The sequence below is a fragment of the Pezoporus flaviventris genome, unplaced genomic scaffold, assembly GCF_033815535.1.
Source record: "Pezoporus flaviventris isolate CSIRO_AGI_PZ_B2104156 unplaced genomic scaffold, CSIRO_AGI_Pfla_v1 ptg000029l, whole genome shotgun sequence".
Taxonomy (NCBI): Eukaryota; Metazoa; Chordata; class Aves; order Psittaciformes; family Psittacidae; genus Pezoporus; species Pezoporus flaviventris.
Window position 1 is genome coordinate 2,496,636 of NW_026892577.1, and position 18,784 is coordinate 2,515,419.

At 45.1% G+C, this 18,784-nt stretch overlaps 2 protein-coding genes across 2 annotated transcripts in view; one reads left to right on the forward strand and one right to left on the reverse strand.

Moving 5' to 3' along the window:
* Positions 1–2,374: 2,374 nt before the first annotated feature.
* DENND10 (DENN domain containing 10) lies at positions 2,375–12,097 on the reverse strand. The gene is made up of 9 exons (XM_061458620.1): positions 12,029–12,097; positions 11,252–11,448; positions 9,947–10,026; positions 8,280–8,428; positions 7,977–8,088; positions 7,545–7,645; positions 6,288–6,395; positions 5,381–5,475; positions 2,375–4,704 (listed from the first exon to the last, which is right to left on the reverse strand). Exons 1-9 carry the CDS (start codon positions 12,072–12,074, stop codon positions 4,528–4,530), a joined length of 1,065 nt encoding a protein of 354 aa, XP_061314604.1. The 5' UTR covers positions 12,075–12,097; the 3' UTR covers positions 2,375–4,527.
* A 3,698-nt stretch (positions 12,098–15,795) lies between these two features.
* Positions 15,796–18,784, forward strand: part of EIF3A (eukaryotic translation initiation factor 3 subunit A) — a 34,593-nt gene continuing 31,604 nt past the window's right edge. The window contains exon 1 of the mRNA XM_061458611.1: positions 15,796–15,958. Within this exon, the coding sequence (XP_061314595.1) occupies positions 15,910–15,958 (49 nt within the window). The 5' untranslated portion in view covers positions 15,796–15,909. The remainder of the gene's footprint in view (positions 15,959–18,784) is intronic.

Below are 18,784 nucleotides of genomic sequence, written 5' to 3' on the forward strand. Positions count from 1 at the left end.
CCTTGGATAGCTCAGGGTCAGCTGGAACAGGGTTACAGTCTCAACCTGCTGCTCTCAATGAAGTGTTTGTCTCCTTCCAATAGTAACAGTGGCAGCATTAACATCCTACAGTTAAATGCTCCAAACCCCCATTTGTCTATTAGTCCTATTCCAATAACCTACCAGAAGAACCTCAGCTGGGGTCTCATTCCACTCTCAGCAGACATTAAATGGCAGTGCAATGAAGACCTGCACCTCTCCCACTCCTTTTTAATCGTGATTTAAGAATAGCTAAAGTAAATACCAGTTCCATGAGCCACTGTGGGAGCAAACAACAAAGAAAACAACAAAACAACCCAAACCCCGACATTAGAGCAAAGCCAACAAATTGGAGATAACACATCCATAACGTTGAGTTGTCCTGGCAACCAGACAAGCCATAAATTCTCTGGCACCAGACTTGGATGTTTTAAGCAAACTGATGTCATTACAGCTCTGTGAGTAAGGCTGATGGAGCAGGGCTGGTAACAGTGGCTGTTATTACAGCTGCCCATTAGCAAACTGCTGGCTTCTTACTGAACACCCCAGTTGAAACTTGCCACATTAAACACAGCTCCCTCCGGGTTATTAAATCTCTCTTTGCTTTCCCCTTCTCTCTATTGCCCTAACCAGAATTTTCCAGAAGAGGAGGGCAGGCACCTGCCACTTAAATTGGCAGCCTGGGTGATTCAGCTGCTTCCCAAATCAGGGCAGGGAAAATACATTGCTAAAAAGGCCCTGACACCCTCAGTTCTGAAATAGAGCCATTGTGAGACTAGGAAGAGACTTGTCCAGATTTACTGGTAATGCAGTGAGGAGAACAAGACTGGGACAAGTAGCAGAGCATCCTGTTTGAAGGACTTGAGAGTCAGCACCTACAGGAAAACCTTCCCTTTGTAACATGGAACAGGTTAACAGCATGCATGCCCAAGGCAGGGCTGTCTCCTGCTTTTAGCACCACAGCTGGGTTAAGTGACAGTGCACTGGTGGTGGAACCAGTTTAAGGTGTGGTAAACTACAGTAGATGATTTCAGCCTCAAGGAAAACATGCCTCAGAACAGCACAGTGTGCTAACACTTCCCTACCTGCTCAGCTTGTCATCTTGAAATTGAGGAATATGACATGAGGCTTCCATGTCTCTTTAATGGAGCTTTAATATAATAAGATCAGCTACTCCCATGTTAGGAAATAACCAGATCAAAGCATTTCCCCAGCTGGAGCTGTGTTAGCCCCAAGCCTCTAACACAGCCATGCTGTTCTTCCCTGTGGGCCATAGGGGGGGAGGAAGGAAGGAAGGAGGGAGGGAGGGAGGCAGGGAGTCTGCACTGCAGCTCCTTCCCCATCAGATAGGGAACAACATGCTACAGGCTGCACAGCACGGCTCAGGAAGCAGCTGTTGCCCAGGCTTTGGAGTCTCACATCATTTGGCAGCTACAAGGAATGACCTCACCTGACCAAAGATCCCTCTAAGTCCAGCTGCTGCCAAGGGAGAGGTGTAAGGCAGTGTGAGGCAGCTGTGGACTTCCCACACAGAGCTTTGATTTTTATCTAGCAATGAAGCTGCTTCAAATATCATCTCACAACACACTAGTGACAAATCCTCATTAGCCCTCTTGGCAGCAGGCAGAGGCTGAAAGCAGAAGCAGCTTTCAGTAGTTCTATGACTGTTTATGCTGCTCCCCATGGCAAGCCTTTGCCTCGTTCACCATCTACCTTCCAATTTCTGCAAACATAGTGAAGTTATACTCCAGCTAGCACAAGAGCTGGTTCATGTGGGCAGAGAGTGAGGCAGTGCTCAGGGAGCACCTTTTGCCTCAGCTGAGGAAGGAGCAGTGCTACTTTCACTTGAATTCAAGGCTTTCAACTATTATACACCCCTTTTGGAGGCGTGTCTCACAGCAGGTCGACAGGAACCATCATTCACTATTTTGTATTTATCGGGAACAGAAAGGCAATAGAACATGAAGGTATGAATGAAAACTTCATTTTACACAGTCTCTGCTTCAAGGAGGAAGAAGAAAGGATGTCATCTGACTGCAAAACCAGCAACTGCACACAGTCTCGTTGGACACATCCTGGGGAAAGGGAAGTGAGAAATAAGTAGAAATCCTTCCCTCTCCTGACCCTTCAGATTTTCCTATTCTAAAACTTTCTGAGAGGAAACAGTGTCAAAAGTCATTAAGAAAACACAGAACAAAAAAACACAGATGACAAAACTGGTTGAACATGTAGTAGTCCATTTCCAACCTCCTTAACATCAAGCTGTAGCTTGACCCCAGTATTGCCAAACTAAGAGCTGAGGCCTGTGACTCAGTGCTCACAGCTATCCAAGAATAAATTTACATAAATTAAAGGATAGATTATTCAGGGTTCTTTTAATAGGCATGAGCATGCTCTGAGTCCAGTTCCTTAAGTGCAAAATCATATTTCATTGGTTTCACACACAACAGATCTACCATAAACCAGAGATTTTCAACTGGAACGTTTCCAAACCAGAAAGCAAACCAGGCATTCAACGTTTAGTCTGTAACTGAGCTTCTCTGCTTTTTGTGGTTGTCTCTTAACAGCCAAACTACCTTAATGATACACCTGAAGGCTTTCCGTTAAGAAACTGAATTTCTCCACAGTTACAAGGTGGTAAGACTGAAAGTGTACTCTGCTTTTTCTTGGCTAAAGACTTCCAAATAAGCCCTGAATGGAATTTTCAGCATCATTTTGCATTTCTGCTCTTCCAACTCTTGTAAAAGTCTCAAACCAGAAGCAGCAATATTAGAGAAACCATTAAGAAAAAGCATTAATGAGCAAATGGAGAAAGAAAAGCTGCAGAGCAAATACAGGTAACCAAAGGCTACAGAATTCTTCTCAGAAGGAAAAAGGCACGTGCTTCTGTGTTCAGGATTTTAACTGCAGAGGGAGTGTTTAACGTAGGATTTTAGACCCCTGAAAATAGGGGGTTATTCTGAAGCACTTCATTTACTGACTGCAATAACACCATTTTCTATATAGATGCCACGTTCCTTAATCACATTCCAAAACAGATTTTCTTCACGTATCACACATAGCAAAAGACACCCCTGTTTTCAAACCAGCTGCACATGGTTAGTGAGGAGTTCTACCAGTTTCAGAATAGCAAACATCCAGCTATTTAACAATATAAATATTGATTACTAAAGTTTTAATCCTAAGTATAAAAATCTCTATGTAAAACCACATGCTATCTGTACAAAGGCCAGGAAAAGGATTGTTAAACCAAAGTGCTACTGCAGAATCGACTCATTTGTTGTGGCCATTTCTGAAGGAATACGGATTGTTTGGCTCAGTATTTCCGTACAAAGGCTCTAAGTTCTTCTCAGAAGATTACAGAACAGTTAGTTTCAGGCTGCTCAATGAAAGAACAATAAAAACCTCTTAAGTTATGGCTACACAACCAAACAAGTAGGCAAATTTTAATTCCTTCTAAACTATCTTCCAGTTTTCACTATTACTTCAAAAGTTTCCATCTAGATTTAGTCTACACAGAGCACCATCAGATAGTACCTGTGTTACAGCTCAAGCAGTTTAAGAGGCTGAGGTTCTACTTGTGGTACCCAACCATCTGAACATCACTAGTCCATTAGGCTTTAACTCATCTGGTTTTCTGTCAAAAGGATCAGAGATGAGTAGCCAGGTATCCTCTCAGCTGAGAACACCAATTTCTAACATGACTTCAGCTGTAAAGCTGTGCTTGTCTGTGATCCCCTCCCCCAAGGAAGCCCCATGTTACATCCTGTTCTCTTCTCCCTCCATTAGAGGCATGGGAAGGAGTGAAAGGGGAGAAAACTCTAAGGCAAGAGTTCAAAAGAGGAGCCCAACTCCCACCTGAGCTTTAAAATACCTCTTCCTTTATATACTAAGGCGATCAGATCAGATTTTCCCAGGCGTCTTTTTTTACATCTTGACACTTTCAAGTAGAAAGAAGAGAACTCATCCATTTATTTGGGATTTCCAGGTATGCAGCAGTCCAGAGCAAAGGCAGAATCTGATAGGCTCACATACCTGGAAGCCCAGAATGAACACTCAGCCCAACTGCACGTTCAGTGTACCCCTGGGCAGAGACCAGCACATCCAAACTGCACTAGCTTTACACCCGCAGCCTGTGTTCCAGGCCCCAGGAAGACGAGTCAGAGCTGTCTGACATCTGAAACCTGCAGGACAAACAGCCATTATAATCATGTCTGGCACAGCCTGGACACACACAGGCCCGTGTCACTTGTATATACACTCATGTCCTGATATGAAATACAGGAGCCATATATATAAAATTATACTTGGGAAAGACAATGACATCAGGAATGTTCCCAAATATGCCTCCATATGTTCCCAGTCAAGCTCCAATATTCTGCATTATCATGGTAAATATGACTTCACTCTTACACCTTTAATTTTTCCATATAAAATATCAGGGATACCTAGCTGTATGGCAAAGACGGTATTTTGGAATTGGTCCATAAGACTGAAGTGCACCAAAAATCAGATTTTGAGCATTTGTTCAGCAGCTGCTAAATGAAACAGGAAGTTTTCTGTAGCTGGTGGAAATCGCTTTTGTTTCAGAGCCTCAGAGTTCAGGGTTGGTTTTTCATTGCCATCAGAAGCTTCAGTAAGTGAGGCTAAAGTAGCCAGGATTTCTTTTGTCTTCAGAGAAATCTCCTTGAAAAACAGAAAACCAAGCAATGGTGTTAGGAATTCTAATGTTTTAACATACACTTATTAAAAAACCTCAAAACCCAATAAAATCAATACAGATTAAAAATAAAATACTGATAAAGAGCGAATTTTAAATAAAGATCCCATTTATTTTAAGGCAAACTTGCAACAGCTCTGTGTGTGAGGCTGAATAAATGGAGCACAGCCTCCCCACAGGCTCAGCCTCTCCCCAGGCTCCTCTCACTGGCCTGAGCTCTTTTGATTAAGCTGCTCAGTTGTGAATGTCTAATGATCTATTAGATATTGGATACATCACAAAAATCAGGCTTTAAAGCTGAGAAGCTGTATCTCAGTAGGACTTTTTTCAAAGGTATTGACAATGCTATTGACAAGGTGCTGAGCAAAAGACATACTTTGTAGAATAAACCTGGGAAACTGATTTTACTGACGTCTTGGAATCAATACAATATCTGAAGTGTATTCAGCAATGAGGTTACCAAAGAGGTAATATAAAACAAGTCATCCTTAAAAACTTGTATGAAGAACAAAAATGCTCATTTGTACAAAGGCAGAGGGCAGGAGATATTAATTCTCAGGGACAATCTGTCTCCTCTCCCCCCCTTCCACGAAGATTTAGCAATAACAGGAATTTAACTTAATTTAAAATTCCAATATTAACCTTAATGACTTGGCTGTCTGACTTCTCTGGGTCTTCTGCAGACTGAACAATTAGTTGTCCGATTTCTTTGTGAAGTTTTCCCATTGTCATTGCCTCTGGGTAAGGAAAATAACAAAGCACACATTCACACAAAATCACCATTCCTGTGAATCTAGAAATGTGTATGAATAACAAGCCAAAATAAGGAGTCTTCTTCATGATTGATGTTTGAAATCTAGCAGTAAAGGCAGTAATCTGTTGTACCAACAGCCATGCCAGCATAGGCAACCTGTCTACACCTAAAGTGGCACTAAGCAAGTGATGAGGACCAGCAAGGTGACAAGCAACATACAAGCTTTGCTTTCACATCATCCCCAATCTCCAAGTATTTAATAGACCGCAATTCTAAAGACTCAGGTGATGTCTCTGCATTCAGCTGAAAGTCTCTTCCATGTAACTGTCTGACATGGATGTTTTGAAATCTCAACTGTACATTTCATAGAATCACAGAATGCTCTGGGTTGGAAAGAGCCTTAAGACCATCCAGGTCCAACCCCCTGCCATGAGCAGGGACGCCTCACCCTAGACCATGTCACCCAAGACTCCTTCCAATCTGTCCTTGAACACCACCAGGGATGGAGCATTTACCCCTTCTTTGAGCAACCCATTCCAGTGCCTCACCACCCTCACAGTAAAGAACTTCCTTGTATCTAACCTGAACTTCCCCGGTTTAAGTTTAAACCCAAGTCTTTCACCAGTCTTCCAGGGTGTCAATAAAATTGAAAGACAGAAGCTTACCTGTTGACTTTTCCATCCAGAACCTGGATGGAAGAAGGATCAAGAATCCTTGACCTGCAGTGAGGCTGAGCAATTACTATCAACTCTGGAATTAAAGGTCTCTAAATCCAAACTATAAAATGCAACCAACCTTTGACTAGGGGGGAAATGGTGATCTCACTATCTGCCAAATTCACATACACATCATAGAGGTCTGGTCTACTGTTCACTTCAGAATCTGTGAATCCAGCAATGTAACCTAGGGAGCAGAATTTTGGCAAGATTAGGATCGTCACGAACAAAACCAAAACACAGCAGAAAACCACAGTCCTAATGTCTGTTCGGAGAATATCTGACATGATACATATTGGACCCAGGAGGTTGCTCTCTTCACATTATCAATCATTTAACAAGCATGTCCAGCAGAAGCTTAAAAATCAACTTCTAAAATTGCCTTGATCTAACACTAATTGCAGTATAAAAAGGTTATTGATTTGACATTTTAAATTCTCTCCCTACTCTGCTATTAAAATTATTCATTTGCAAATGAAAAAGTCACTGAAGCTCCTCTTTAAAAGAATCTGAATTCTGGAGCTCCTTGTCACTAAGTCAGTATTAGACTGGAACAGAGGAATGAACACAGCAGATCTTCTTATTTATAGCATGCCAGGGGAGCAAACGTAGAGCAGCTTTTCTCTGTAGAAGATGTTCTGAGAACTGAAACAAGCACTGTTGGTAATGCAGATGAAATACTGAAGGAGTCTTCTTGCTCATTACTCTGTGTAGAGAAGCCTCTTACTTGTCACATTATGTGTCATGCTAATCTTTGCATACACCAAAGGCCTCTTCCTGGACTATAAATTAAGTACTATGCACACACAGCATTATGTCACACAGATCAAACTCCTACAGAGATGGTCAAGTCTACCTGTGAGCAGGAGCCAGACAATACACTGGCAGCAGTCAGAATAAAAATACAGAACCTAAAGAGTTAGAAACTGGGGGAAAAAAAAAGAAAAAAAAGAGGAAAATACCTAAAATTCAGTTACTGGCTCTATGTAGAAGTTGGGTACTAAAGTACCTTATCTAAAGTAAGCTGCTTCTGTCTAGCAGTGAGACATTCAATCCCTCTGATCTCAACATCAGAAAAGTCTCAAAGCTGCTTTGCACCTGTGATTAGGAGTAGACTGATGCAGATCCAACACGAAACACCAGATTAACTACTCATCTTCTAACACACTGGGTTAGTCCATTTGCCTTTTCTAAAGAAAATGATGCTGTTTAACTTGGAACAGTAGCATTAGCAGCAAAATAACTGTATTTCCCCACCCAAAGAGCACTGGTGCAAGAACTTGCAGAAATAGAAACTGAATTAAGTTTTATTTTTTGATAAATAAATTCTTCCTACCTGTGCAGGCTTTTAAGGCTTCCACTTCCTCCTCATTTAGATGTACATATGAATGAAGAATTGACCAGTCTTGCCGATGCCACACTAAAGCGGGCAAAGTCCTGGGGAAATTAGGTTGACACTTGACACATTTGTATGAATTATAGTTTCATATTAAATGCATAAGGAAGAACTAGTCTGGTTAGGTCTCGTTTGGCATATAGACACACGAATTAAAGAGATTTCTACTATCAGTGCAAGCAGAGCTTATTGTGCATTCTACAGTTAAACTTCTCTGAGCTGACAAAAACATGACTAAATGCTTAAGAGGAATGTATCACGATTCCAATAAACAGGTTTAAGAAAGCTTTTCTCCTTAAAATATGGGCATTTCTCTCAAAGAAGGTTCAAATATGTTGAACTTTTGAGGGTGGGTAGGGATTGATAAAGTACCTGGTAAACTCCTGAATAGCTTCTATTCTAGGATGGTACACTACAATTCTCTTCTTTAACATCAGTGCTGTATACAAGATAACTGTTTCCATTCCAAACTGAGATACTATATCTAGGAAAGAGGGAAAAATATTTTACAGAAGACACACATGCTGATGTTATCCTTTGTTTTTTTGAAGCAGCTTAATGACAACAGCACGGATAATACTGTTGACACTATTTACTTGAAATGCACATGAAAACTGGAGTGTATTTTATATAGTACAAAAGAAATCAGAAGAGAGACTTTGGGTATTAAATAACCTTTGATGGAACCAGCGAGATAAGCCTTCCGAGCATCAAAATCCTTGCTGAGGAAAGATCCGTTTTCTTCACTTTGGCAGATGCCCTTTGTAAGGACTGCAATGTAACTCTCCATCATCTTAACTGGACTTCCGTGCTTCAGGTAGATTCTGTGTGAAAAGAAGAGAGTCTAGTGTTCTGATTGCAATCAGTACCAGCAAATATATGAATATAAAAATCAAACCACAGTATCACAAATAGCAATGTTATTGCCAAGAATTCTTATTCTGCACACCTGTTGAGATTTTAAATACTAAGCTAGAAGTCTTACAACAGGCACCCAAAACCACGTCTGTGTTTTAGGGTAAAAATCTTTCCTGTATTTTCATTTGAGCTTCTATTTGATGAAAGGACCAACAATTTACCAACATAGAAACAGGACAAAGGAGTAAGCAGGTGTCCAGGATTCTTTGCAGACTTGCAAGGTACCTCCTTTATGAAAAGGCAACTACTACAGTAACCCCTATTAGTACATGCACCCCATGTCACCAGGTAAGTTTTATACTCTTGACCCATTTTTAACATCAGACATTCTTCTGTACTCTTTGTTAAATGACCAAAGAAAAATATAAACATGTCCTTGATACCAATTTAAAATAAAATAAAGCCAACACAAAACAACCACATACCAATACGCCCCATGTGCTTTTAGCTATCTCACAGACAGCAGAGAGACAACCTACTTTACATGTTAAGGTACTTCAGAAGCAGCACTGAAGCTCTGAACTATGTATTTCCCTTATAAGCTTTAACACAAAGCTGTGTAACATCTGCAACTCAGTTATGTTTAGAGGATTCCATCCTGGATTTGGAAAGAAGTACTAGCTGATAGATCAGCATAAATGTGATCCACAATGAATGTAAGTATTTCATGTAGCAGTGAAAACCAACAACCTCAGTTCTTCCTTACCCTAACAGGACTGGTAAGCCTGACAGCATACCAAATACATACAATAGCCTTACAACTGCATCTAATTAATTGCAGTATCTCAGGGAACATTCTCAGTATCAAGAGCCAGGACCCAACTAGCTTGGGAACTGAAGGAAAAGCAAAGAAAGATGCAGAGAAAAAGATCATGAGAATGGGGACATGGAGGAAAGTGAGGAGACAAGGGAAGACAGCAGTCTGGTAGGAAGAGGAAGGAAGACACAAGCCACAGACCTCGAGATGCAGAAGGTTCTCATTTTCCTACAGAAAAAGCAAAAGCATCCCCATGTGCAGTGGAGGTCAGAGGAGCTACAAGAAATATCTTTAGTAAAGATGTTATGAATGGATGTAAGCTGCTGACTGTACACATGGTGACCTCTGACTACACAGTGACCTCTTCCCAAATGTTTATACTTTGTAAAAGTATGCTCTCAGAGAAAACTAGTAGGTGGGTGGTGGTGTGTGGCTGCAGAAGACACATTAAAGCCTACTGGGCATCTGACTTTAACCCAATGCTTAGTGCATGAACTCAAGTTAAGCTCAGATCAAGGATCTATAGAATGGGATCCACAGTTTATAGGATTGAGATTCCAGCAGATTGTCAGACCAAATGCAAACCCAACACAATGCAACTGAATCTTTTGCTTTAGCAACACCTCAACATGCACACAGCAGTATCTCACAACAGCTTTATACAGACCTACACAGTATCCTAGTGAAAGCTGCGTATTTCTCTGGGTTGAAGTCTTTGGCCATCAGAACAATGGAGAAGTGAGTCACCTGGGTAAAACACACAAAACAGAGCTTATATAATGACCCCATATCAACAGTCTTTTTCACATTATTGAGCTTCCTACAGTACTCTGTCAGGGTGTTTCAGCTAACACCCAAAAGTGAGCAGTAGCAGCAGATCCAAGTCACTAACTGCAGAAAAGGTCTGGTTAAGGGGTTTCTGATGTGACTCATTTCCACTGAGTTAGCTCTAGTACATACTATCTTTTGCTTAATCTGCTGTCCAAGAGTTGCTTTTCTTTAATCTCATAGATTATTTTGAAGAGAGACATTTCTCTTCCCCACAGCAAGTAGGAAACTTCCTGAATTTGTTGCCAAAGGAGGCCACGGAGGAAGACAGCATCAATACATTTAGAAAGAGACTGGAAAAAAGAAACCATGGATTGCAGACCCACAAACAGAAATACTCTTAAACTTCCTTAATCCACTGATTGTGGGCAGGCACAATGTAAGGCTAAAAGTGTGCATGGAATGACCAGGCTCACGTGTCTAACTCAAAGAGCATCTCCCACTGTTTGACACAGCACTCAGACACATTGTGTTACTATTTTTTTTTACATCTTTAAGGTTCATAGGAGAAAGGCAAGCAACATTCTGCTGTGGGCATGCTAAATTACCACATTATCCTCCTACTAAACAATACAGCATGAACTATGAACCTTGAATAAACAGAATTTAATGATCTTCGTAACAGGGAAGTAGAGAAGATAAAAGCATATCTGTAGTCTTCCAGTTATCAATGCAGTGGCAAAGAAAGTACCTATGCAACTCAACCTTTTAAATAAAAAACCCATTAAGTCTTGTACAAACAAGGTTTTTGGACAGTATAAAAGACCTTTTGTAGAAGATTTTGAGGGGGGGGGTGGTTTTTTTTTTCTGAAAAAAAGAAAAAAAAAGAAACCAAATGCTGAACTTGAAACTCGAAGTAATTAGAAACAATAGCATAGAATAGCATTACCATTTTAATGCAAAGACTCTATACTGGGTAATGCGTATCTCAATCCTTCTGCAATTCCATCCAGTATATGACTGGGTGAAAACTGAAACAAGTGGATTAGTTAGCTGGGTAAAAGATGCATTTGTGAGCACACAAAACCTCAAATACCTTCGCTTCCTCATAGCATACAACAGGAAACACTGTTTAAACTGCCAGAGGAAGCTCTGCAGAAGCCTTCCCTGCACTCTACTGAAAAAACAGCTGGCCAAGTCCTACCTTTTTCAAGGCTGGAGAATCTTGAACTTCCACAGTTGTGATGTAGAACCACGACCTTTTATACTGCCCAAATACAAAGGTATGAAGCAATTTGTTTTCATCTGTAAGGCAGCACTTTCGCAGCAACAGACTCCTCAGTTCAGCTGTTACGGACGGATAACACCAAACCCACAAAGCATCTCCATTGGTGTCTTTTTCTATGGTGGAAAGATGTTCACTGTGAGAATGCCAAACAGCAGCAAGGAAGTAAATCGATGGGTTAATCAGGTTTGTTTCCTGGAATTCGATTAAAATTCCACCTTACCCTGACCCTAGATATCCAGTTCTGCCACTACGGTTTAAACTGCAGAGCAGCACTTGGGCTACGAGTTTTAAGTGTTAATAAACATCCCCTCTTGACCTGCTTCATGAGGCCAAGTAAGCGCCAGCAGTGTGAATAGGCATTCCTATGAGCAAGGTATTGACCAGCAAGCACCCAGACCAGCTTATTTATGATCTCTCCCCCTTTTCCTATTTCCTATTTCACATTTCACACAGAAACCCCAGAAGCAGTGAATTTAAGGCACTTTGCCCGAGTTGTGCACGGTTTAGCTCTGTAACAGACAGATCGAGCCCCCACCCCTTGGCACAACCTCAGGCTGACAGCGCCCTGCCGGGACAGGCCCTGCTCGGCGGGCCACCACTAACCAGCACCCCCCCGCCGACCCCTGGCCCCGGGCCGGCCCTCCCGGCAGCCCCCCACGCCGCAACGCGTCCCCGGCCCGGGCGGGCCCTCACCGATCAGCCCCACGGCCAGCAGCAGCTGCGGCTCCGGCTCTGCCATCTTCCCACCCCGGCCCCGCCGCCTTCCGCCCTCCGCAGGCCCCGCCCCGCCCCGCCCGCCGCACGTCCCCTCAGCGCCCGCCGCCATTTCTGAGCCCTCCCCTAAGCGAGGGTGCAGACCCTGCCTATGGGGAATGGGATCCGAAAGGAGAGGGTCTGAGGGCAGTTGCTTCCCGATGTCACGGCCAGAAGATGAACGTAGCCATGAAGAACGGCTGCAGTAACAGAACCATAGAATTCCAGACGGGTTTGGGTTGGAAGGGACCTTAAGGCTCATTCAATGCCAACCCCTGCCACGGGCAGGGACACCTTCCACTAGAGCAGCTTGCTCCAAGCCCCTGTGTCCAACCTGGCCTTGAACACTGCCAGGGATGGGGCAGCCACAGCTTCTCTGGGCACCCTGTGCCAGCGCCTCAGCACCCTCACAGGGAAGAGCTTCTGCCTAAGAGCTCATCTCAGTCTCCCCTCTGGCAGGTCAAAGCCATTCCCCTTGGCCTGTCCCTACAGGCCCTTGTCCCAAGCCCCTCTCCAGCTTTCCTGCAGCCCCTTTAGGCACTGGAGCTGCTCTCAGGTCTCCCCTTCAGGAGCCTTCTCTTCAGGCTGACCCAGCCCAGCTCTCTCAGCCTGGCTCCAGAGCAGAGCTGCTCCAGCCCTCGCAGCATCTCCATGGTCTCCTCTGCACTCGCTCCAACAGCTCCCCGTCCCTCTTGTGCTGTTGCCCCAGAGCTGGATCAGGGCTGCAGGGGAGGGGTCTCCCCAGAGCGCAGCAGAGGGGCAGGATCCCTTCCCTCGACTGCTGCTCACGCTCCTTTTGATGCAGCCCAGCACAATGCCAGGTCACGCTGCGCTTCTCATCAACCTGCAAGACCTTTTCCCCAGCGCTGCTCTCAATCCAGTCTCCACCCAAATACAGGGGTACTGCACATAAAGGCTGGTTTGTTTCTGAAAGCCAGCCCAAGGAGGTGAGGAACATTCACAGAGCACAATGGCTATTCCTGTGTAACCGCACATCAAGTTTATTTGCGAATTAGCCCATCTTATTTTCAAGTTTGGATGAACCTGAAGCCATAGCATGCTAATAGTCAGAGCAGTCACTGATGAGGAAGAATAAACTTCCAAATTACCTGGGATAATGACAGGAACATCAGAAGTGTCTAAAGAAAATGTGAAGTCCTGGAGATAGGCCAGTCCTGTCAAGGATCACACCTGGATGGGAAACACACTCAAGGGTGTTACACAATTTTCGTAAGGTTAAAACACACATATTCAATATACTTAGCTGCCTTGTAAAAAGAGACATGAGCAGTCAGACCATAAAAGCTGCTTCTGACAGAAAATCATCTTGATTGAAGCCTGGAAAGCCTTCAGGAACTTCAGAGAGATTCAAAACTGGAGTGAGCGCCCAAATGGCAAATGCTGCTGTAAACCAGCAGTAAATACTGGGCAGCAAACCTGTGGTTCCCTGCCAGAGCCTGGGTGACCCCACAGAAGACTGCAGGGTATTGGGACAGGCACCGGTGACACGGGCATGGGCAGACAGTGGATGCTGGGAGGTGGTGTCTGGTACTCATCAGACAGACTTTTAAATTAACTTTATAAAGACAAGGACTTGTTTAGCACTATAAATAGCTTAATGAAGACTCTCCTGACTGTACAGCTGTGGTTTGAAACAGAAACAACCAGGCTGCCAGAGACAGTTCAGAGTGCAGACAGTACTCAAAATACCATTGTATAAATCAATATGTGGCCTGATGGAGGTCACTGTGTGCAGTACCAGTTACTGGGCCCCAAAGAGGTACCAAAGGACACAAGGACATGCAAAAACTCCCAAGTGAAGAGAGCCTGAAAAAGCAAAGTTGGTTCCCTCACCACCATGCTTTTTTACTCTAGAATGGATGCTCATGCAATAGAGTGGAAAGGGATCAGTGTTACATGGATACCCTCATGGTGCTAAAGCTTCCATACAGTGACCGTGTCTTAGCTTTAACTACCTGGGTTTTAGCAATAAACTGTGAATCATAGAATACCAGGTTGGAAGGGTCCTCAAGGATTGTCTGGTCTAACCTTTCTGGGCAAAGCACGGCCTAGACTGGATGTACCCTGTCCAGCTGAATCTTAAGAGTCCAGCTCTGGGGAATCCATCACTTCCCTGGAGAGATTATTCCAAGAGCTGATTATTCCCATTGCGAGAAACTTTCCTGTTGTGTGCCAGGAGTAACTTGTGCCCATTACCCCAGATGTAGATACCTGATTTTTGGTTGACCTGATTCTGTGGAATAACGATCACATATGTTGTTGCTCGGGTGGCTCTAGCTGCAGATTACCCAAGTCATTTGGCCGACCTTAATTACGTGGTCCTGTGATTACAAACCAACATTAAAGTTTTACATGTGTTGCATAATGGTTATGAAGCTTTCTAGTGGCCAAGCAAGATGGCTGATGTGAACTGGACGCAAAAAGAAACCAAGTTACGAGAATAAAGAAAGAAATGTACCAAACCAGAAACTCCAAAGACAGGAGCAGGCAGTGTTAAGTAATCACGAATTCATCCTCTCCATCCACCCTCGTGCTTTTTGAAAACTCATACTTGGATATATTTAAGGAACCAGCGTCAGACAGCCAGGTCTGCAGAGGGTCGCAGCTACAGTCACCATGGCATTGATGATGCAGCTGCAGAGGTGCACATTCCTGCCTCACGCGGCGTGCTGTGCGGGTGTTTACTCATCCAAAATAGCCCATTAGTCACCCAGTCACTTGCTGCTGTTGTACTGCGTTTGTTGCCACCATCACAGGAATTTGTGTGTAACTCACATGCACTTAATACACCTTCCATTCTCTCCTTACACCAATAATCACATCAGTGGCTTTGAACACACTGGTACTAGCAGTTATCACATGTACACTCATTAATATTGCTATTACTATTGCTCTTAAGAGGAATGGCTGAGTTCCTCTCAAAGCTTCCCAAATATTTCAGACTAATGAAACCTTCAGCTGACAGTGACCATGTGCACACAGAAGGGCCTTTCTGCAAGTTCTTAACTGCCTCACAGTACAATTTCTGAACCAGCTCAACAAGTTGTGAAGAGCAAAGACTCAGCCTACTTGATGACTAGTTGCCAAAATCCTAGAATGCTTTGGGTTGGCAGGGACCCTAAAGCTCATCTGGTTATAGCAGGGACACCTTCCACTAGAGCAGCTTGCTCCAAGCCCGTGTCCAACCTGGCCTTGAACACTGCCAGGGATGGGGCAGCCACAGCTTCTCTGGGCACCCTGTGCCAGCGCCTCAGCACCCTCACAGGGAAGAGCTTCTGCCTAAGAGCTCATCTCAGTCTCCCCTCTGGCAGGTTAAAGCCATTCCCCTTGGCCTGTCCCTACAGGCCCTTGTCCAAAGCCCCTCTCCAGCTTTCCTGGAGCCCCTTTAGGCACTGGAAGCTGCTCTAATCGTGAGCTGCTGGTCACGATTCTTTTGCTGCAGCCCAGGACGCGGTTCGCTTTCGCACACTGCCCAGGAAGAAAACCTTCTTCTGCATCGACACAGAGTTACCCCACAGCACGGGATGTCACCGCGGCACCAGCCGCAGTACGGCTCTGCGCTAAGGGCTCACCGAGCGCCCCGGTGCTCCGACCCACTCCGAGTCCATCCTCCAGTGTCGGACACTCCCGACCCGCGCTCCCCAGCCCCACCCGCGCACCGGGAGGGGTTTCCGCTTCCGCCTGCGTCAGTGCGCGCGGGCGCGGGGTTGCCCTCCCTTTCCGGCCTCGCAGGCTGCCTGGCTGGAGCACGGAGCGAGCCGCCGCCGCCGCCGCCCCTGTGAGGAGAGGCCGCCGCCATCATGCCGGTGTACTTCCAGCGGCCCGAGAATGCCCTTAAGCGGGCGAACGGTCAGTGCGGGCCGCCCCCCGCTCCACCACCCTCCCGCCGGTTCGCTTCCCCCTTCCACCCCACGCCGCGGCGGGCAGCGTGCGCCGCTCCTCTGCCCCCGGCAGGGTCGGGTCGGGTCGGGTCGTACCCGCCCCCTAAGCCCCTCCGCCGGCCCCAAGACCCGGCGCCTCCCTGGCGCTGGGGAGAGGCCGCCTGCGAGCGGCGCGGCGCTTCCCTGCCGTGGGGAAAGGGCCGAGGCCTGCCGGCGTCGGCCGCACCGCATGGCGGAGGGGAGGCCCCGGCGGCCTCGGGGAGCGGGTCCGGCTCCGCCTCCCTCTCCCCGACGGGGCCCCTGGGCCGCCCGCGGGGGCAGACTCTGGGTGAAGGGGTGGTCGCGGCGGCGGGGTGTGTGTGCCGAGGGCAGGACGGCCCGGGCTCCGCGGCGCCTCAGCCTGCGTCCCGACGGGAGCTCTCCGACCCGGGATGAGGCTCGCTGCTGGCCCGGGGCTTGGCATGAAGTGTCCGGCCCGCATCTCGCGGTAGATCCGGGGTCGTTTCAAAACCGGGTCAGATCCCAGGAGGGATCTGCTTTATCCTGTGGACTTCGTGTTTAGGAGTGCCAGCCTTCATGTGGCTCTGGTGAGAATGTAAATGATTAAACTCCTTAAACATTGCGCAGGCTGATGCGTAAGTTTTCCCAGGAATAGAATCCAAAGAGGACAGCGCTGTAGATATCTCTCACAGACTGCCACATACAAAGCTGGACTGGATATATTTATCATCTCTCTCAAGATAATTATAAAGCTTTGACACTTTTTTTTTTTTTAATAGTATCCTCTTTTAAGCACAAAGCAAAACCATTTAGACCCTCAGTTGTCACAGGGCTGATTGCAGGATGACACTTGAACACATCCAGAAATTACAGATGGTGTATTGGTCTTGAAATGACAGCTGAAGAGGCTGTGTAGTCTGGGGACTGTACATAATTGAAGTACTATGTATTTTAGCTAGAAAATTTTAACTGAATTACTGCACGTTCTTAGGATTTCCAGTCTAAAACTTATGTAAAAATCATTCCACAAAAAAGATCAAAGATAAAATCAGCTTCAGTCAGCTTCCAAAGATGGAGTTGTATTTTAGCAGTCCTTTTACTGGGAACAATGCACATACAGTATATGAGCTTTATTAAGCTTCTGAATTCTTGGATAGAGTAAGCTGTACTTGGTGAGCCAGTCACATTGCTGGAGCATGGCATTTTATTGTTGCATTGCTGGTATTGGAGACTAGCTTTAAATTCACATCTCTGTTCTGACAAACTGAAGGAGTAGAGTAGAACTGAAGGATCGGAACTGAAAGGAGTGTTCTCTGGACAAACCTTAGCAGTTCTCACTTGACAGTGTCAAGCCTTGCAAACCCACTCTCACGATGGCCAGGTATAATAAAGGTGTGAGAAGTTGTACCTAAGGCAGATTGTATGTTGCAGGAAGCAGTTTAATGTTAAACCGACGTGTCAAACTGGAGCATTTGGCGAGTTTCCAGAGTTCCAGTGTTTGTGTTTTATAGGTAAGGTTTAGGTGAGCATTTAGCAGCAATTTCTGCTTCAGGTTCTCGGTGTCCTCAACATATGTAGCAGATGTTTGGAAATAAGAAGAGCTTGAATGATTGTAAATATGTAAAGGTACATTAGAAAGGCTGGTTTTCATTATAAATGGTAAATGTAGGTCAAAGCCAACCCTTAGAGGGCTGGAGCAGTCCTGCTTTGGAGACAGGCTGAGAGAGCTGGGCTGGGTCAGCCTGGAGAAGAGAAGGCTCCTGAAGGGGAGACCTTAGAGCAGCTCCAGTGCCTGAAGGGGCTGCAGGAAATCTGGAGAGGGGCTTTGGACAAGGGCCTGTAGGGACAGGCCAAGGGGAATGGCTTTAACCTGCCAGAGGGGAGACTGAGATGAGCTCTTAGGCAGAAGCTCTTCCCTGTGAGGGTGCTGAGGCGCTGGCACAGGGTGCCCAGAGAAGCTGTGGCTGCCCCATCCCTGGCAGTGTTGAAGGCTAGGTTGGACACAGGGGCTTGGAGCAGCCTGGTCTAGTGGAAGGTGTCCCTGCCTGTGGCAGGGGGTTGGAACTGGATGAACTTTAAGGCGTCTTCCAACTCAAACCAGTCTGGGATTCTTAGTGTTAATATTTGGCATTGCTTTGTAGTCAAGGATGTAATGCAACTTTTTTGGGAGTATTATTACAGATACTGAGCTTGCTGTCTTTCAGAGATATTGGATAATGACATCTTCACCTTCTGTAACAATGTAAATTTTCTCAGATAGAAAATTTAGCTTAATTTGGTATTTGGGGTAGCAGTAGGTGAGTTGTCAGCGTGTATTAGCTAGTTCTTAACCACTTGGAACGTCAGTTGGTATTTTGAATACCTTTTAGCATTTTAAGTGGTATAACAGAATGTAATCCTAACAACCATTCAGGACTAAGGCTTTGCATTTAGTCTGTTACAATCTTAGTTTCCATAACTTAAAGTTCCTACTGCGAGGCATGGTGTATTTGAGTCTTCAGGTTCACTTTGTATGTGCTTCTACTTCAGTGTCTGTTAAATTAGCCTTAATTATGTGACTGACTTGTAAGACCTTGCTTTCCCAGAGTTAATGAGAAGTTTCAGAGCAGTATGAATGCATTTTTTACTTTGTCCAGTTGTTTCTGCCCATGGAGAGCTGTGGTTGGAGCAGCCTGGCCTGGCACTGGCATTGGTGCAAGGTGAAACTTGCCTTTCAAGTTTGTTTTCGGAAGTAAAAAATGGTGAAGCTGATCAGTAATTGTCTCCAAAACAGCACTGAGATAATAGTGTAAAT

What these genes read in the sequence shown, in the direction of transcription:
- DENND10 (XM_061458620.1), bottom strand. Translation starts at nt 12,074, where the DNA reads ATGGCAGAGCCGGAGCCGCAGCTGCTGCTGGCCGTGGGGCTGATCG. An exon ending in AGCCTTAAAAGCCTGCACAG is followed by an intron (nt 6,396 to 7,544) that starts GTAGGAAGAATT and finishes TCTGCTCCCTAG; the next exon opens with GTTACATTGCTGGATTCACA. An exon ending in CATTTCCCCCCTAGTCAAAG is followed by an intron (nt 5,476 to 6,287) that starts GTTGGTTGCATT and finishes TTCCTTACCCAG; the next exon opens with AGGCAATGACAATGGGAAAA.